A 21,081-nucleotide genomic window follows, 5' to 3' on the forward strand; every position below is an offset into this window, starting at 1 on the left:
TTTATGGTAGAGTGGCCAGACGTAAGTCACTCCTCAGTAAAAGACACATAAAGAACTCTCAGACCATGAGAATCAAGTTTTTGGCCTGAATGCCAAGTGTCACGTCTGGAGGAAACCTGCCACCATCCTTGGGGATGTTTTTCAGTGGCAGTGACTGGGAGACTAGTCAGGATCAAGGGAAAGATGAACGGAGCAAAGTACAAAGACATCCTTGATGAAAACCTGCTCCAGAGCGCTCAGACTGTGGCGAAGGTTCACCTTAAAACAGGATAACGACCCTAAGCACACAGCCAAGACAACACTGGAGTGGCTTCGGGACAAGTCTCTGAATGCCTTGAGTGGCCCAGCCAGAGCCTGGACTTGAACCCGATCTAACATCTCTGGAGAGACCTGAAAATTGCTGTTCAGCAATGCTCCCCATCCAACCTGACAGAGCTTGAGAGGATCTGCAGAGAAGAATGGGAGAAACTCCCAAAATACAGGTGTGCCAAGCTTGTAACGTCAAACCCAAGAAGACTTGAGGCTGTAATCTCTGCCAACAGTGCATCAACAAAGTACTAAGTAAGGGGTCTGAATACTTATGTAAATGTGATATTTCAGTTTTTTACGTTTTATAAATCAGCAAAAATGTCTAAAAACCCGTTTTTTCTTTGTCATTATCTGGTATTGTGTGTAGATTAATAAAATCAAATGTTTTAATACATTTTAGAGTAAGGTAGTAACGTAACAAAATGTTGAAAAAGTCAAGGGGCCTGAACACTCTCCGAATGCACTGTATGTAGCCTTATAAGGTTTATGAAATCAATAACTTGCTAAAATTATATTGGCCATCTCTGAGACTCACTTTATTATTTTGATGATACAGCAGTAGGAATACAGGGATATAACATTCACAAAAGAGACAGGAATGCCTATGGGAGAGGTGTTGCTGTTTCCAGTATGTTCAGAGCCATATTCCTGTAAAGCTTAGAGAGGATCTCATGTCTAATGCTGTTGAAGTGTTGTGATTGCACGTTCCCCTGCCCCATCTAAAGCCTCCTTTTTGGGGGGTGATTATAGGCCACTAAGTGCTAACATTCATTATGTGGATAATAGACATGCATCATGGAAATAACACACATAAAACAGATCTACCGCTTCTTAGACTTGCTTTCAAAGAGAATGACAGATCTATCAGATCTCCCATTTCTATTTGAATTTGGTCGGGTCGCCCCAAACAGTTACCTATTGCAGCTTTAACAGAGAGGTCAGTTTTCTGGGTGACCTGAATATTAACTGGTTTTCATCAAGCTGTCCGCTCAAAAGGAAGATGCTCATTGTAACCAGTGCCTGTAATCTGGTTCAGGTTATTAATCAACCTACCAGGGAGTTTACAAACAGTACAGGAACTATATCATCCATGTGTGTTGATCTCATTTTTACCAGTCCTGCAGAACTCTGCTTTAAATCTGTATCCATACCCATTGGATGCACTGACCATAATATAGTGGCCATTCTAGAAAAGCCTGTTCTAAAGGCTGGTCCTGAAAATGTTTTGTACTGATTCCTACACTGGGTGTACAAAACATTTGGAACACCTGCTCTTATCATGACATAAACTGACCAGGTGAATCTATGATCCCTTATTGATGACACTTGTTAAATCAGTGTAGATGAAGAGGAGAAGACAGGTTAAATAATGATTTTTAAGCCTTGAGACAATTGAGATGTGTTCCATTCAGAGGGTGAATGAGCAAGACAAAATATTTAATTGCCTTTGAACAGGGTATGGTAGAAGATGCTAGGCGCACCGGTTTGTGTCAAGAACTGCAACGTTGCTGCGTTTTTCATGCTCAACAGTTTCCGATGTGTATTAACAATGGTCCATCATCCAAAGGACATCCAACCAACTTGACACTACTGTAGGAAGCATTGGAGTCACCATGGGCCAGCAACCCTGTGGAACGCTTTCGACACCTTGTAGAGTACATGCCCCGGCGAATTGAGGCTGTTCTGAGGGCAAAAGGGGTGCAACTCAATATTAGGAAGCTGTTCCTAATGGTTTGTACACTAAGTGTATGTTGAAGATACCAAACATATTTGTTGGTCTAATGTGTAATGAGGAGCATCCAGATGCTGGACTTGATACATTTATGAAATTGTTTTATTTCAGTTATTGATAAGCATGAATGTATTAAGACACGGACTGTTAGAACTGTTAAATCCCCGTGGATTGATAGCTGTATGGTTGAGAGGGACTGTATGGTTGAGATGGACTGTATGGTTGAGAGGGACTGTATGGTTGAGAGGGACGAGGCAAAAGGTGTGGTGAATAAGTCTGGCTGCAAACTTACTGTCAATTTAGAAATGATGTGACTAATCTGAACAACAAAAATAAGAAATAATATTATGAAACCAAGATAAATGACAAAGTATGATGGAAAAAAAGCTTTGGAATGCTTTGATTGAAATGATGGGCAGAAAGACTAATTCAACTTCTTTCATTGAATCAGATGGCTCATTTATCACAATCTTTAGATTTTGCCGATCACTATTTAATTGGCAACATAGGCAAATTTAGGCATGAAATACCAACAACAAACTGTGAGCCATCATATTATTTCATAAAATACCTAATTATGTCAATGTCTTTTTGAATTCTGTAAAGTTGGTGTGGGTGAGGTGTTGTCAATACCACCTTTTATTGACAATTTAGATGGAAAGCTACTGAGAATGGTAGTGACTATATTGTCACTCCAATTTGTCATATTTTTAATCTGAGTCTGGAGAACAATGTTTGTTCTCAGACCTGGAGGGAAGCTAGAGTCATTCCGTTACCCAAGAATAGTAAAACACCATTTGGTCGGCTGTTAGAACCAGTAATCAGCTTGTTGTCGACTCTTAGCAGACTTTTGAAAAAAGTTGTGTTTGACCAGATACAATGCTATTTCTTTGTAAACAAATGAACAACAGACTTTCAGCATGCTTATAGAGAAGGGCACTCAACATTTACTGCACTGACACAAATGACTGATGATTGGTTGAAAGACATTGATAATAAGAAAATTGTGGGAGCTGTTCTGTGCATGATTTGATATTATTGACCATAACCTGTTGTTGAAAAAAAATACGTGTTATGGCTTTTCAACTTCTGCCATATTGTGGATTCAGAGCTCTCTATATAATAGAACACATAGGGTTTTCTTTAATGGAAGCTTCTCTAATGTTAAACATGTAAAGTGTGGTGTACTGCAGGGCAGCTTTCTTGGCCCTCTACTCTTTTCTATCTGTACTAATGATCTGCCACTGGCATTAAACAAAGCCTGTGTGTCTATGCATTATGATCATTCAACCCTATACGCATCTGCAACCACAGCTAGTGAAATAACTGCAACCCTAAACAAAGAGTTGCGGTCAGTTTTAGAATGGGTGGCCAGTAATAAGAGAGCATTGTATTTTGTACAATCATTCCCTAAGTTCTAGACCTCAGCTGAATCTCATAATGAATAATGTGGCTATTGAGCAAGTTGAGGAGACTAAATTACTTGGTGTTACCTTGGATTGTAAACTGTCATGGTCAAAACCTATTGATTCAATGGTTGTAAATATGGGCTGAGGTCTGTCCATTATAAAGAGATTGTTAGGTGCCTCCTAAGAAGCGTTAGGTTCAGGAGTCAGGAGCAGGAGAGCAAGGAAGTCCCAGTAGCACAATCATTTATTGAAAGTCCCAACACAACAACAACAGGTGGGGAAACACACCCAACGAAGTCGCCACACACAGGGAAATAACGTAACACATGGAGGAGAAACCTCTGCTCCTAATTACAGTCCAAACGGTACAACGACCACGAGAAAAAAAACCTGTGGCGCAAACATGCACCCCTAACAGAGCAACAACAGCAAATAACCCCTCACAAACACGCACCCCTAACAGAGCAACAACAGCAAATAACCCCTCACAAACACGCACCCCTAACAAAGCAACAACAGCAAATAACCCCTCACAAACACGCACCCCTAACAGAGCAACAACAGCAAATAACCCCTCACAAACACGCACCCCTAACAGAGCAACAACAGCAAATAACCCCTCACAAACATGCACCCCTAACAGAGCAACAACAGCAAATAACCCCTCACAAACACGCACCCCTAATAGAGCAACAACAGCAAATAACCCCTCACAAACACGCACCCCTAACAGAGCAACAACAGCAAATAACCCCTCACAAACACGCACCCCTAACAGAGCAACAACAGCAAATAACCCCTCACAAACACGCACCACTAACAGAGCAACAACAGCAAATAACCCCTCACAAACACGCACCCCTAACAGAGCAACAACAGCAAATAACCCCTCACAAACACGCACCCCTAACAGAGCAACAACAGCAAATAACCCCTCACAAACACGCACCCCTAACAGAGCAACAACAGCAAATAACCCCTCACAAACACGCACCACTAACAGAGCAACAACAGCAAATAACCCCTCACAAACACGCACCCCTAACAGAGCAACAACAGCAAATAACCCCTCACAAACACGCACCCCTAACAGAGCAACAACAGCAAATAACCCCTCACAAACACGCACCCCTAACAGAGCAACAACAGCAAATAACCCCTCACAAAGAATAGGCAGGCAGCAGAGGTTAATAAACCCACCGAAATGAACTAATAGGACACAGGTGTAAAAAAAAAAACAGACAGACACAAACGAAAAGGAAAAATGGATCGGTAGCAGCTAATAGGCCGGCGACGACGACGACCGCCGAGCGCCGCCCGAACAGGGAGAGGAGCCACCTTCGGTGGAAGTCGTGACAGAGATGCTCTGTTTTTTGACACCACACTACACAAAGTCCTCCAGGCTCTAGTTTTATCTTATCTTGATTATTGCCCAGTCATATTGTCAAGTGCTGCAAAGAAAGACCTAGAAAAACTGCAGCTGGCCCAGAACAGAGCGGCACGTCTTACTCTTCACGATAATCAGGGGGCTAATATCAATACTATGCATGCCAGTCTCTCTTGGTTAAAAGTTGAGGAGAAACTGAGTGCATTACTTCTTCTTTTTATAAGAAATATTGTGTTCAATTCCAAATTGTTTGCATAGTCAACCTACTCTAGTAAAGGGATTCAGATGTTCTCTACTAAAGGGATTCAGATGTTCTCTAGTAAAGGGATCCCCAAATTCAAGAAAGCAATTCAATTCAAGAAAATGTTTGATTGCTCAGGTGAACAGCAAACCTGGTTTATAAAAACAGATAAAGCAACACCTCACGGCGCAACGCCTCTCCCCTATTTGACGTAGATATTTTGTGTGTACTGTATGTGCTGATATGTAGGCTATGTGTGACATTTTAAATGTATGTAGTTCTGACCTTGAGCTGTTCTTGTCGTTAATGTTCTGTATTATGTCTTGTTTAATGTTTTGTGTGGAACACAGGAACAGCTAATGGAGATGGAACTGTATTCATACATATTACATACCACTGAAGATAGTTAAGACATGTACAATAAAAGCAGCGTAACAGCCTCCTTACTGAGTGTGCCCAGTGTGCTGCGGTTTGGTCACATGGTTTCTGTCTGAATGGGGAGAAAGTTCTGCTGATTTCAAGCCAGTAATGAGCTGTGTTATCCTGTTATCACAACTCTAGGGTTTCTTTTATCACCACCGTGCCACCGCTTCCCGTGTCTGTGTGCCCGGACGACGGGCTGCCTGCCTGCCGCTGGGCACCCAGACAGACGCCGTCTTGTCCCGCATTCTTTCTCTGAAAAGGACCCTCCTGCTATCTTCTCCATGGAGGCAGAGATTTGGTTACACAGACAGAACTAAATAGTCTGCCATGCCTGCTTTATGAAAGCATTGTTAGGTCTACCTCTTCTTGGCAGGGGTTGGTTGGTAAGTCCTATACCTAGGCAGTAACATGCAGAGTGTCTTCCGTTCATACCACACTGTCTTCATGCACACTTAGCTCATTTGAAAAAGGTTATGAATCAGCGTGAATGAATAACATATATATGGCAATGTAGTGTGATAAACCCGATGACTGTTTCTTCCTCCCCTATGCTTTTCATTAAGCAGCTCTTTCCTCTGAGATTGGTCCATAGGGTCAATTTCGAGATCCAGCTCTGCTGATGAAAGAATTCCCTAGTCATCACAGACTCAGGCTGCATCTTAAATGACACCCTATTCCCTACATAGTGCACTACTATTGACCAGAGCCCTATGTGAACTCTTAGGGAATAGGGTGCCATTTGGAGTGCCCACTTACATAGTTTGGTGGAATAACTAGCTGTCCACACAAGAGGGGGACGTGTGACACCAGCAGAGCAGGAATTCAACAGGAGAGGATCTAGCTTAGCTCATTGAGAGGAAACAGCCAAATGCATTTGAAGATGTATTGGCTCTGGTTCCTCTAACTGGCACTGTCATCCTATTCTCCTCCTCTTCCTTCACCCCTCTCCATGCAGTAGGCTAGTCGTTGGTCCGCGGCTGGGGCCCAACAGACCCTATCCCTACAGCTGCATGGGGAACTTGGAAGCATTCCTCGGGGGTAAATAATAGTAGGATTAGCATCCTCTCGTTTACTTTTAGGAGATAGTCTTACATTTAAAAAGAGGATTAGGGAAGGAGGGACAAAACTCCCAGCTGTGATCACTGCTTGCGCTAAATCGGGAACTCCGCCAACCGGAGCTGAGTTGACACTCTTGAACTGGGGTGTGTTGGTTGGGATTGTGATGAGTGAAGATGTCACACTCTTTAAGAGGATCTCCTGTGTGTGTATGTGTTTTCAAGTTTGAAATTCAAGTTTCAGTTTTATTTTCCATCGTGAATACGTTAGAATACATTGGAAATATTACCACTTAAACTGTCTCTCTGTGCAGTACTGCAGACATGGGAAGTGTGTGAACAAGGAGCTGGACCTGCGGCCGGTCCATGGGGAGTGGGGCCCCTGGGGGCACTACAGTGTCTGTTCCAGGACCTGTGGAGGAGGCACCAGGAGTACCTCCAGAGACTGCAACAACCCTGAGTAAGACTCTGATTCTGACTAGTGCAAAACACCAGGAGACTTCAACAAACCTAACTAATCAGCCAAAACACACCAAATTAAGCCAAATTAAGTCAAAACACACCAGGAGTAGCCAGTCAAAGCAATAACACACACCTTGAGTAAGAACTCTGATTAGTCAAAACAAACCAGGAGTAACAGTCAAAACAATGCTACACCTGAGTAACAGTCAAAACAATACAACACCTGAGTAACAGTCAGAACAATACAACACCTGAGTAACAGTCAAAACAATACAACACCTGAGTAACAGTCAGAACAATACAACACCTGAGTAACAGTCAAAACAATACAACACCTGAGTAACAGTCAAAACAATACAACACCTGGGTAACAGTCAGAACAATACAACACCTGAGTAACAGTCAAAACAATACAACACCTGAGTAACAGTCAGAACAATAAAACACCTGAGTAACAGTCACAACAATACAACACCTGAGTAACAGTCAGAACAATACAACACCTGAGTAACAGTCAAAACAATACAACACCTGAGTAACAGTCAAAACAATACAACACCTGGGTAACAGTCAGAACAATACAACACCTGAGTAACAGTCAGAACAATACAACACCTGAGTAACAGTCAGAACAATACAACACCTGAGTAACAGTCAAAACAATACAACACCTGGGTAACAGTCAAAACAATACAACACCTGAGTAACAGTCAAAACAATACAACACCTGAGTAACAGTCAGAACAATACAACACCTGAGTAACAGTCAAAACAATACAACACCTGAGTAACAGTCAGAACAATACAACACCTGAGTAACAGTCAAAACAATACAACACCCGAGTAACAGTCAGAACAATACAACACCTGGGTAACAGTCAGAACAATACAACACCTGGGTAACAGTCAAAACAATACAACACCTGAGTAACAGTCAAAACAATACAACACCTGAGTAACAGTCAAAACAATACAACACCTGAGTAACAGTCAAAACAATACAACACCTGGGTAACAGTCAGAACAATACAACACCTGGGTAACAGTCAAAACAATACAACACCTGAGTAACAGTCAAAACAATACAACACCTGAGTAACAGTCAAAACAATACAACACCTGGGTAACAGTCAAAACAATACAACACCTGAGTAACAGTCAAAACAATACAACACCTGAGTAACAGTCAAAACCATACAACACCTGAGTAACAGTCAAAACCATACAACACCTGAGTAACAGTCAAAACAATACAACACCTGAGTAACAGTCAGAACAATACAACACCTGAGTAACAGTCAAAACAATACAACACCTGAGTAACAGTCAAAACAATACAACACCTGAGTAACAGTCAAAACCATACAACACCTGAGTAACAGTCAAAACCATACAACACCTGAGTAACAGTCAAAACAATACAACGCCTGAGTAACAGTCAGAACAATACAACACCTGAGTAACAGTCAAAACCATACAACACCTGAGTAACAGTCAAAACAATACAACGCCTGAGTAACAGTCAGAACAATACAACACCTGAGTAACAGTCAAAACAATACAACACCTGGGTAACAGTCAAAACAATACAACACCTGAGTAACAGTCAAAACAATACAACACCTGAGTAACAGTCAAAACAATACAACACCTGAGTAACAGTCAAAACAATACAACACCTGAGTAACAGTCAAAACAATACAACACCTGAGTAACAGTCAGAACAATACAACACCTGAGTAACAGTCAAAACAATACAACACCTGAGTAACAGTCAAAACAATACAACACCTGAGTAACAGTCAAAACAATACAACACCTGAGTAACAGTCAAAACAATACAACACCTGAGTAACAGTCAGAACAATACAACACCTGAGTAACAGTCAAAACAATACAACACCTGGGTAACAGTCAAAACAATACAACACCTGGGTAACAGTCAAAACAATACAACACCTGGGTAACAGTCAAAACAATACAACACCTGAGTAACAGTCAAAACAATACAACACCTGAGTAACAGTCAAAACAATACAACACCTGAGTAACAGTCAAAACAATACAACACCTGAGTAACAGTCAAAACAATACAACACCTGAGTAACAGTCAAAACAATACAACACCTGAGTAACAGTCAAAACAATACAACACCTGAGTAACAGTCAGAACAATACAACACCTGAGTAACAGTCAAAACAATACAACACCTGAGTAACAGTCAAAACAATACAACACCTGAGTAACAGTCAGAACAATACAACACCTGAGTAACAGTCAAAACAATACAACACCTGAGTAACAGTCAGAACAATACAACACCTGAGTAACAGTCAGAACAATACAACACCTGAGTAACAGTCAAAACAATACAACACCTGAGTAACAGTCAAAACAATACAACACCTGAGTAACAGTCAGAACAATACAACACCTGAGTAACAGTCAAAACAATACAACACCTGAGTAACAGTCAAAACAATACAACACCTGGGTAACAGTCAAAACAATACAACACCTGAGTAACAGTCAAAACAATACAACACCTGGGTAACAGTCAAAACAATACAACACCTGAGTAACAGTCAAAACAATACAACACCTGAGTAACAGTCAAAACAATACAACACCTGAGTAACAGTCAAAACAATACAACACCTGGGTAACAGTCAAAACAATACAACACCGGAGTAACAGTCAAAACAATACAACACCTGGGTAACAGTCAGAACAATACAACACCTGGGTAACAGTCAAAACAATACAACACCGGAGTAACAGTCAGAACAATACAACACCTGAGTAACAGTCAAAACAATACAACACCTGGGTAACAGTCAAAACAATACAACACCTGAGTAACAGTCAAAACAATACAACACCTGAGTAACAGTCAAAACAATACAACACCTGAGTAACAGTCAGAACAATACAACACCTGGGTAACAGTCAGAACAATACAACACCTGAGTAACAGTCAGAACAATACAACGCCTGAGTAACAGTCAGAACATTACAACACCTGAGTAACAGTCAAAACAATACAACACCTGAGTAACAGTCAAAACAATACAACACCTGGGTGACAGTCAGAACAATACAACACCTGAGTAACAGTCAGAACAATACAACACCTGAGTAACAGTCAAAACAATACAACACCTGAGTAACAGTCAGAACAATACAACACCTGAGTAACAGTCAAAACAATACAACACCTGAGTAACAGTCAAAACAATACAACACCTGGGTAACAGTCAGAACAATACAACACCTGAGTAACAGTCAGAACAATACAACACCTGAGTAACAGTCAAAACAATACAACACCTGAGTAACAGTCAAAACAATACAACACCTGAGTAACAGTCAAAACAATACAACACCTGAGTAACAGTCAAAACAATGCAACACCTGGGTAACAGTCAAAACAATACAACACCTGAGTAACAGTCAAAACAATACAACACCTGGGTAACAGTCAAAACAATACAACACCTGAGTAACAGCCAAAACAATACAACACCTGAGTAACAGTCAAAACAATACAACACCTGGGTAACAGTCAGAACAATACAACACCTGGGTAACAGTCAAAACAATACAACACCTGAGTAACAGTCAGAACAATACAACACCTGAGTAAGAAATAATTACAAACAAAGCCTGAGGACATACTTGGCAAAACACATTTCAATCAAAGAGTCAAAGCCTCTGTGAATGTCAGTCATGTTTTAATCAAGTTATTTTGCCGTAATGTTTCTTCAGGCCCCGGAATGGAGGAAAGTTCTGCGTGGGTCGAAGGATGAAGTTCCGGTCCTGCAACACTGAGCCGTGCCCCCGAGGACGGAGAGACTTCCGCGAGGAGCAGTGCTCTCAGTTCGACGGCAAGCACTTCAACATCAACGGTCTACCTCCCACCGTCCGCTGGGTGCCCAAGTACAGCGGTAGTGAGTACCCTCTATTGGAAAGTGTCTAAGTGTCTGTAAAAGCACTACCATGTATAAAACTCCATGTATTATTAGTGGGAGTACTCACTGTACTAGCAGTTAAACCATGATAACACCAAGCCTCTATGATAACAGTTGATAACATTACATTATAGCATTCTACTACCCTATACCCTACACTACACCTATGCTCCCTCACAGAGCTCAAAGAACCGGACTTCAACCCACAGAAGGTCCACCATGCCTAATTGAGGGCTAGGTGGGGTTAAGGTGTCAATATTTTTTTGAATTACATAAAACATGGCTCTGGTTCTTCTGTCTCCTTACCCCACTCCCCATTGTGTCCTGGTAGGTAGACTAACTGTACTGTTGGCTTTTGGCTCAGTACAGGCAAATTCTGTCAGTGTGTTTTCCCTCAATGCTCTGCATAGTCATGATAGGAACAGACATGAAAAATGTACAGAGTAATCAACACTTGAGAAGCATACAGTACTAAAATATATGCTCCTGGATAGCTTCCCTCTTCTATACCTCACGCATTGTAATAATTATAGTGATGGCTTGCACAGCTGAACGAGTTGCCATTTGGCAAAGGAGACAGGGCTTTAGTGCAGGGTTTAAGATTTGGGAGAAGTAACCGCGAGCTATCACAATACAATGTTATGCAAGCACACTGACCAAGCACAGAGTCCAAAATGGTGTCAAACAGAATGGGGATTTTTCTAAACAACTGATACAAATGCAGTTATTTCAGCAAAGCTAACTGCTGACCCTTGCAAAAATGTTACTATTATACTAATGTACTATTGTAGAGAATTACATATTTTTGAGTTTGTAGACCTATTTTGTGAGGGCTTTGCTAACTGTAGATTGTTGTTGTTGTTGTTGCCATTATTGTTTTTGTTGTTATTTGACATTCATGATATCAAGTCATGTAAAATGATTCATCCATAGTTTTGTCAGTATATATATGTCACAGGAGGTTGGTGGCACCTTAATTGGGGAGGACGGGCTCGTGGTAATGGCTGGAGCGGAATAGGTGGAATGGTATCAAATACATCGAACACATGGTTTCCATGTGTTTAATACCATTCCATTTACTTCATTCCAGCCATTATTATGAGGTATCCTTCCCCCAGCAGCCTCCACTGATGTATATCTCACCATACAGTCATCTTCCAATGGGTGTTTTTTTCCTCTGTAGTTCTAATGAAGGATCGGTGCAAGCTCTTCTGTCGGGTTGCCGGGACGATGGCCTACTATCAGCTGAAGGACCGCGTCATCGACGGCACGCCGTGTGGCCCAGACACCTACGATATCTGTGTTCAAGGCCTCTGTCGGGTAACTGTGTTCCCTAACATCATACTGTGTATCAAACACAGCTAACTTGCAAACTGATATATGTTCTCTCAGATGTCTGTCTATATCAGCATATCACTAACAATGTTGTGACATACTGTATCAGAGTATGTACACACACACACACATGCACACACCACACACACACACACACACACACACACACACACACACACACACACACACACACACACACACACACACACACAGAAACAGAAAGCTTTAGTTTTGCGGTGTTGGATTGAGTATATAAACGTCTATTTTTAGTGCAGGATTGTGACCACTGATGGTTGACATAGCCCTTGGTGTGACCCCCTGTCTGATTGCTGTGTCTCTGTGTGACCCCTTGTCTGATTGGTGTGTCTCTGTCTGTTTCAACAGCAAGCAGGCTGTGATCATGTGTTGAACTCCAAGGCGAAAAATGACAAATGTGGAGTGTGTGGAGGGGACAACTCCTCCTGCAAAACCCTTGCTGGGACCTTCAACGATGCTGAGTATGGTAAGCCTGGCTGCCTTTCTCTTGTTTCCCTGTATTCCAAAGTACGTTAGCAGGTATTGCACACTGTTTACAACAACAACTGTCTATGAACAGTTGAAATGCAATATACAAATGACAAAAAGATGTTTGCTATGCTAAACTTGCTAATCTAATTGACACTTGGACAATGCACAAATGACAACAGAATTATGACACAACTTTTGGATGCTAGTGAAGGGAGTGAACATTTTCCTTTCGCTTTGGGACAATGCTTTGCATAATGGATATTCTGAATAAGTCTCCAAAACCTGCTGAAGACGTCAGTAAACTCTAGAAGTTCTCAAACTTAACTCCGACCCAGCGTGACCCCCTTGAACTCATGATTAGTATGATGTCTCTTCCCGGGCCAAGCACTGATTACTTCAAATCCCCTTCAAGTCTGAGCTGCAAAATAACATTATTTTGCTATTAGCTTCTCTTCATCTCATCCTCTATCTGTCCATTCCTCTGCTTGTGTTTCTGCTGAGGAGTCCCAGGCCAAGCATGTGCAGCCAAACCAAGTTTAGACCAGGATGACATGAATGAGAACTCAGCCCAGCCAGGATATCCCTGGTCCAGCATGGTCCACTCCTCTCCCTCCTCTCCCTCTCTTCATCTTCTCCCTCTCTCTCTCTTCTCTCTCCTTCTCCCTCACTTGTCCCTCTCTCTTTCTTCCTCCCTCCCTCATCTCTCCCTCTCTCTTTCTCCCTTTCCCTCGACTCCTTCCTCTCCCTCTCCATCCTCCTCTCCCTGTCCATCTCCCTCTTTAGCCAGTTAACAGTGTAAACAACTAAATGAGGAGAGGAGAGCCACCAACCCAGGGGTTTGAGGACCTCACCCAGAGCTGAGGAGACTCTTGACCCTGATAAAAGCACACTTCCTTTTTATAACAATAATGATTTGTTTTATTCATTTAGCTCCTTTACCCAGATCCCAAGCTGTAACGCTTGGACACATTGAAAGTTGAAGTAACCTATGGCTTACCCTTTGCAACTAACTAAATTAGCGTATGTACAGTAAAAACCATTTAGAATAGTGGTCTCCTAGTCTTCTTCTCCCTCGGTAGAGTGCTGTGTGTCTGTCTGCCCGTCATGAGGTAGACCTCAGCTTTCCCAGGGTGCACCAGGGGTGTCTCTCCTGGAGAACTGTGTTTGCATTCCGCGGTCGCCCTGTGGTTGCGTTTAGATTATGTGTGTGGTGAACGGTTGCATTGGGGGCTTCGAGGGTCTGTGGATGAGCTGTGGCTTTCTCTAAGGGGGACCTGGTCTGCGGTCTATACAGTTCACCCACTCCTTGTACTTATGTGCTTATTCTGTCTTGACTGGTTAGAGAGGGAATTTAACATGCTACTTAAAACCTAACAGCACAGAAGAGACATTTATGCTGTTGTTTTTTAGCACTGGGGTTTTCTTATGGACATTCTTAAGCAATTGTTGTTTATCTTTTAGAATTTAGAGCAAAAAGTCTATTTTTGTTGTTGTTGATGCTGTAAGACTGGAAGCTGCAGCCTTTTCTTGTGGTACCAGAGTGACTGTAGCATATAAGGGTTATGGGCTTATTCCTTTGACTTCAAAGAAAATGCACTTCAATCAACAATAGTGACCACCGAACGTAGATTGAGTGATAAAGTGTGTGGCTGGCCGGTCGGTGTGACAAGACATAACCTTTACTAGTGCTGCCCCCGAGTGGCCCAAGCACTTCTCTCTCCCTTCACCCCCTTCTCTTTCCCCCTCTCACCCTTCTTTTCGTCCCCTATTTTCTCCTCCTCTCTCCCATCTCTTTAATCCAGTTCTCTCCAGCCACTTTCTCCCCTCACTCCAATATCTCTGTTCTAACCCTAACCCTCTCCCCCCACTCCAATTACTCTGTTCTAACCCTCTCCCCCCTCTCCAATATCTCTGTTCTAACCCTAACCCTCTCCCCTCACTCCAATATCTCTGTTTTAACCCTCTCCTCTCCCCCCACTCCAATATCTCTGTTCTAACCCTAACCCTCTCCCCTCACTCCAATATCTCTGTTCTAACCCTAACCCTCTCCCCTCACTCCAATATCTCTGTTCTAACCCTAACCCTCTCCCCTCACTCCAATATCTCTGTTCTAACCCTAACCCTCTCCCCCCACTCCAATATCTCTGTTCTAACCCTAACCCTCTCCCCTCACTCCAATATCTCTGTTCTAACCCTCTCCCCCGACTCCAATATCTCTGTTCTAACCGTAACCCTCTCCCCCCACTCCAATATCTCTGTTCTAACCCTAACCCTTTCCCCTTACTCCAATATCTCTGTTCTAACCCTCTCCCCCCACTCCAATATCTCTGTTCTAACCCTAACCCTCTCCCCTCACTCCAATATCTCTGTTCTAACCCTCTCCCCTCACTCAATATCTCTGTTCTAACCCTAACCCTCTCCCCCACTCCAATATCTCTGTTCTAACCCTAACCCTCTCCCCCCACTCCAATATCTCTGTTCTAACCCTCTCCCCTCACTCCAATATCTCTGTTCTAACCCTAACGCTCTCCCCCCACTCCAATATCTCTGTTCTAACCCTAACCCTCTCCCCTCACTCCAATATCTCTGTTCTAACCCTAACCCTCTCCCCTCACTCCAATATCTATTTTTTATATTTTTATAATGTAACCTTTATTTAACAATGATGGCCTACCCTGGCCAAACCCGGATGACGCTGGGCCAATTGTGTGCCGCCCTATGGGACTCCCAATCACAGCCGGATGTGATACAGCCTGGAATCAAACCAGGGACTGTAGTGACGCCTCTAACACTGAGGGGCGGTGCCTTAGACCGCTGCGCCACTCGGGAATCCATCTCTGTTCTAACCCTCTCATTTATCCTCAATCCCATATCTCTTTTCTAACCCTCTCCTCACCCCTCACTCCAATATCTCTGTTCTAACCATCTCTTCTCCCCTCACTCCAATATCTCTGTTTTAACCCTATCCTCTCCCCTCACTCCAATATCTCTGTTCTAACCATCTCTTCTCCCCTCACTCCAATATCTGTTTTAACCCTCTCCTCTCCCATCACTGCAATATCTCTGTTTTAACCCTCTCCTCACCCCTCATGCCAATATCTCTGTTTTAACCCTCTCCTCTCCCCTCAGTCCAATATATCTGTTTTAACCCTCTCCCCTCACTCCAATATCTCTGTTTTAACCCTCTCCTCTCCCCTCACTCCAAAGCTCTGTTTTAACCCTCTCCCCTCACTCCAATATCTCTGTTTTAACCATCTCTTCTCCCCTCACTCCAATATCTCTGTTTTAACCCTCTCCTCTCCCCTCACTCCAATATCTCTGTTTTAACCCTCTCCTCTCCCCTCATTCTAATATCTCTGTTCTAACCATCTCTTCTCCCCTCACTCCAATATCTCTGTTTTAACCCTCTCCTCTCCCCTCACTCCAATATCTCTGTTCTATCCCTCTCCTCTCCCCTCATTCTAATATCTCTGTTTTAACCCTCTCCTCTCCCCTCATTCTAATATCTCTGTTTTAACCCATTCCTCTCATTCTAATATCTCTGTTTTAACCCTCTCCTCTCCACTCATTCTAATATCTCTGTTTTAACCTTCTCCTCTCCCCTCACTCTAATATCTCTGTTTTACCCTCTCCTATCACCTCTTTCCACCTCTCACCTCTTCTCTTTCATCTCCTGTTTTGTTTCTACTCTCTTCCTCCGTCTTCTCTCTCACCATTTCCCTCGCTCCCGCTCAGTCTCTCCTCTCCTCTTTCCTCTACCCATGTCGGCCTGTCATGGAACACAGACCCAGGGAAATTACAAGGCAAGCGCCGGGCCGGGGAGTAATTATATACTATTTTATGGGTGGGTCTCTCTCTCTCTCTCTCTCCATCCAGGTTACAACACAGTGGTGAGCATCCCTGCAGGAGCCACCAACATTGATATTAAACAGGTCAGCTACTCTGGGAAGTCGGAGGATGACAACTACCTCGGTGAGTGTGTGTGTGTGTGTGTGTGTGTGTGTGTGTGTGTGTGAGCATGAGTGATGCTATCACTGCTTAGCCATGGTGCTTCACAGCAGGCCAATTCACTCACAGCCAGTTTATGGCAAATTCTTTCTAGCTATAGAGGCTTTAAATATGTTTATTGGTGCTTTAAATGGTGGACATCATACCATAGGTCAATGTGTTTTCCCCCGCTCCTCTATCAAAGGGCAGCCATTGGTCAGGACATGGTTACCCACCCAGTGACCCCAGCTGTAGGGACAGGATGTTTAGGATGTGGGGTTAAAGGGGGTGAGGAAGTATGGACTAATACCAAACCACTAGTCATTTATACCAGTCAGAATGTACAGTTGAAGTCGGAAGTTTACATACACTTAGGTTGGAGTCATTAAAACTCGTTTTTCAACCACTTCACACATTTCTTGTTAACAAACTATAGTTTTGGCAAGTCGGTTAGGACATCTACTTTGTGCATGACACAAGTAATTTTTCCAACAATTGTTTACAGACAGATTATTTCACCTAGAATTCTCTGTATCACAATTCCAGTGGGTCAGAAGTTTATATAGGCTAAGTTGACTGTGCCTTTAAACAGCTTGGAAAATTCCAGAAAAAGATGTCATGTTTTTAGAAGCTTCTGACAGGCTAATTGACATAATTTGAGTCCATTGGAGGTGTACCTGTGGATGTACTTCAAGGCCTACCTTCAAATTCAGTGCCTCTTTGCTTGACATCATGGGAAAATCAAAAGAAAACAGCCAAGGCTTCAGACAAAAAATTGTCGACCTCCACAAGTCTGGTTCATCCTTGGGAGCAATTTCCAAACGCCTGAAGGTACCACGTTCATCTGTACTCTGGTATGATGGAACAAAAATAGAACTGTTTGGCCATAATGACCATCGTTATGTTTGGAGGAAAAAGGGGGAGGCTTGCAAGACGAACACTATCCCAACCGTGAAGCATGGGGGTGGCAGCATCATGTTGTCGGGGTCGTTTGCTGCAGGAGGGACTGGTGCACTTCTCAAAATAGATGGCATCAAGAGGGAGGAAAATGATGTAGATATATTGAAGCAACATCTCAAGACATCAGTCAGGAAGTTAAAACTTGGTCGCAAATGGGTCTTCCTAATGGACAATGACCCCAAGCATACTTCCAAAGTTCTGGCACGATGGCTTAAGGACAACAAAGTCAAGGTATTGGAGTGGCCATTACAAAGCCTTGACCTCAATCCTATAGAACATGTATGGAGAGAACTGAAAAAGCATGTGTGAGCAAGGAGGCCTACAAACCTGGCTCAGTTACACCAGCTCTGTCAGGAGGAATGGGACAAAATTCACCTAACTTATTGCGGGAAGCTTGTGGAAGGCTACCCGAAATGTTTGACCCAAGTTGAGCAATTTAAAGGCAATGCTACCAAATACTAATTCAGTGTATGTAAACTTCTGACCCACTGGGAATGTAATTAAATAAATAAAAGCTGAAATAAATCATTTTATTCTATTATTCTGACATTTTTACATTCTTACTAGGATTAAATGTCAGGAATTGTGAAAACTGAGTTTTTATGTATTTGGCTAAGGTGTATGTAAACTTCCCACTTCAACTGTATGTGGAGGAAGCATGGCGGGGCCCGGAGCCAAATGGGCCAGAGGATAAGGGATAGCTGGGAAAGCAAACAGTGTGTCAGAACGAGAGGAAGCTGAATGTGTGTAGAAAAGGTGTTAATTAGAGCCATGTGTAGCCAGGCCAGATGAAAGTGGATAGGGGCTGGGTGAGATGGGCAATGGCTGTGTTTGTGTGTGTGTGTGTGTGTGTGTTAGCCAATGCATTTTTCTCACTGCTGGAGGGTGCAGGTGATGACTGCCAGAAGAGGTGTTTTTGTCATTGGCCATCACACACCATACACACAGGCAGTCAGGGGTTAACAAGGACTAGCTGGGGTCCTCAGCTGGTAGTGTGCAGACTTGAATGTAAACAAAGTTGTGCCTAGAGACCTAATCACACACATGGGCTCTCTCTCTCACATTATAATTACTACATATTTCACAGAACCATACTTCGTGTGTGTGTGTGTGTGTGTGTGTGTGTGTGTGTGTGTGTGTGTGTGTGTGTGTGTGTGTGTGTGTGTGTGTGTGTGTGTGTGTGTGTGTGTGTGTGTGTGTGTGTGTGTGTTGAAGGGGTAGTTGGTGTTTGCTTGGTAGTGTATAAACAAGGGTTTGTTCAGCATGTGTGAGCTTGTCGTTTGTGTGTTTTTATGCACTGGTTTGTATTTCAAGACAGTGGAGCTACTTTGTTAGCATTGTAATGCCAATCGTAAAGAGAGTCACGCAGTCTAACTCCAAATGACTGCAATTTGGTGCCACCAATGTTTCAACATACCCCCTTGCAACAACGGCATTGCAGAACATTTTTGGTTTGAAGTCATTGAATGTTTACATACAGCTTGGAATGACAAAGCTACTTTCCCCCTCAAACGATTTTCCAAACCTGAAACCCACAACTCAAAAAGTATTTAGCAAAGAAAGCAGTTTTTATCCAATGTCTTGAGGCAATATTTTCTTTTTATTATTTATTTTTCCACTTTTTCATTTGTTTCCTTTCAGCTTTATCTGACAGCCATGCTAACTTTCTCCTGAATGGAAACTTTGTGGTGGCCATGTTCAAAAGGGAAATCCCCTTCAAGGGAACTGTCATTGAGTACAGCGGCTCAGACACCATTGAGGAGCGCATCAACTGCACTGAACGCATCGAGGAGGAACTCATCCTACAGGCAAGGCTGATGTCTCTGTCTCTTTCTCTCACTCGCTCTTCTGTTTGTTCGCCTTTCTCTCTCTCTATCGTTCTCTGTCCCCTCTCCACCTTTCCCCCAACTCTCCTTCTATATTGTTACAAGTATTTCCCATATCATTGTTGCCCTAGGTCCTGTGTGTGGGGAACCTGTACAACCCAGATGTGCGCTATTCCTTCAACATCCCCATTGAGGGGCACAGGGAACAGTTTGTGTGGGACCCCTCAGGCTCCTGGCTGGATTGTAGCCGCATGTGTCAGGGTAAGGTCATAGTCGTCCATCCAGTTACCCATGTGTCAAGGTAAAGTCATAGTCGTCCACCCAGTTACCCATGTGTCAGGAGGGTAAAGTCATAGTCATCCACCCAGTTACCCATGTATCAGAGTAAAGTCATAGTCATCCACCCAGTTACCCATGTGTCAGGGTAAAGTCATAGTCGTCCACCCAGTTACCCATGTGTCAGGGTAAAGTCATAGTCATCCACCCAGTTACCCATGTGTCAGGAGGGTAAAGTCATAGTCATCCACCCAGTTACCCATGTGTCAGTGTAAGGTCATGGTCATCCACCCAGTTACCCATGTGTCAGGGTAAAATCATTAACCGTCTACCCAGTTACCCATGTCTCAGGGTAAAGTCATAGTCATCCACCCAGTTACCCATGTGTCAGGTCATGGTCATCCACCCAGTTACCCATGTGTCAGGGTAAGGTCACAGTTGTCCACCCTGTTACTCATAGGTTTCAGGCTTCAGCCCCCAATGCTATTTTTACCCCCACACAGCATGAGTACTGAGTACCAACCCACCTCTCCTATAAATCAACCTACCTCCTCTCCTGTCAGCCCCTCTGCTCTGACCTGGTTGATCACATCCCAGTACACCTTCCTCCACTTAGCCCTGAGCCTGCCCTCTAACCTTACTGAGCCAATTAATTAACTAGGCAAGTCATTTAAAGAACAAATTCTTATTTTCAATGACGGCCTAGGTACAGTGGGTTACTCAATGAGAGGGGGCAGCACTGAGCTAGACTGCAACGTTACATCCTGGAGTAGTTCAAACTGCAACAAGTTATGTCTTATGAGACGCCATCTTAACTGACTTAATTTGGCTTCAATGCGCTATTGGATCTTCACATAGGAATGAATGGTGCGGCAGGTAGCCTAGTGGTTCGAGCGTTGGACTAGTAACCAAAAGGTTCCAAGGTCAAATCCCGAGCTGACCAGGTAAAAATCTGCAGTTGTTCAGGGGTAGAATGATAGATTTTTACCTGGTCAGCTCGGGATTTGATCTTGCAACCTTTTGGTTACTAGTCCAACGCTCGTTACTAGTCCAACGCGTCTCATAAGACATAACTTGTGCAGTTTGAGCTACTCCAGGAAGTAACTTTGCAAGCTAGCTCAGTGCTGCCCCCTCTCATTGAGTAACTCAAGTTGAAGACCGATCAAGTTATTGCAGGCTGCCATTAGCAACTAAATTATT

At 43.1% G+C, this 21,081-nt stretch overlaps 1 protein-coding gene across 1 annotated transcript in view; it reads left to right on the top strand.

Moving 5' to 3' along the window:
* Positions 1-21,081, top strand: part of LOC139385010 (A disintegrin and metalloproteinase with thrombospondin motifs 20-like) — a 153,857-nt gene that overhangs the window by 91,604 nt on the left and 41,172 nt on the right. The window contains exons 12-18 of the mRNA XM_071130028.1: positions 6,871-7,016; positions 10,788-10,969; positions 12,174-12,310; positions 12,710-12,827; positions 16,709-16,804; positions 19,421-19,587; positions 19,737-19,866. Coding sequence (XP_070986129.1) covers positions 6,871-7,016; positions 10,788-10,969; positions 12,174-12,310; positions 12,710-12,827; positions 16,709-16,804; positions 19,421-19,587; positions 19,737-19,866 — 976 coding nt within the window. The remainder of the gene's footprint in view (positions 1-6,870; positions 7,017-10,787; positions 10,970-12,173; positions 12,311-12,709; positions 12,828-16,708; positions 16,805-19,420; positions 19,588-19,736; positions 19,867-21,081) is intronic.

The sequence above is a fragment of the Oncorhynchus clarkii genome, chromosome 1, assembly GCF_045791955.1.
Source record: "Oncorhynchus clarkii lewisi isolate Uvic-CL-2024 chromosome 1, UVic_Ocla_1.0, whole genome shotgun sequence".
Taxonomy (NCBI): domain Eukaryota; kingdom Metazoa; phylum Chordata; class Actinopteri; order Salmoniformes; family Salmonidae; genus Oncorhynchus; species Oncorhynchus clarkii.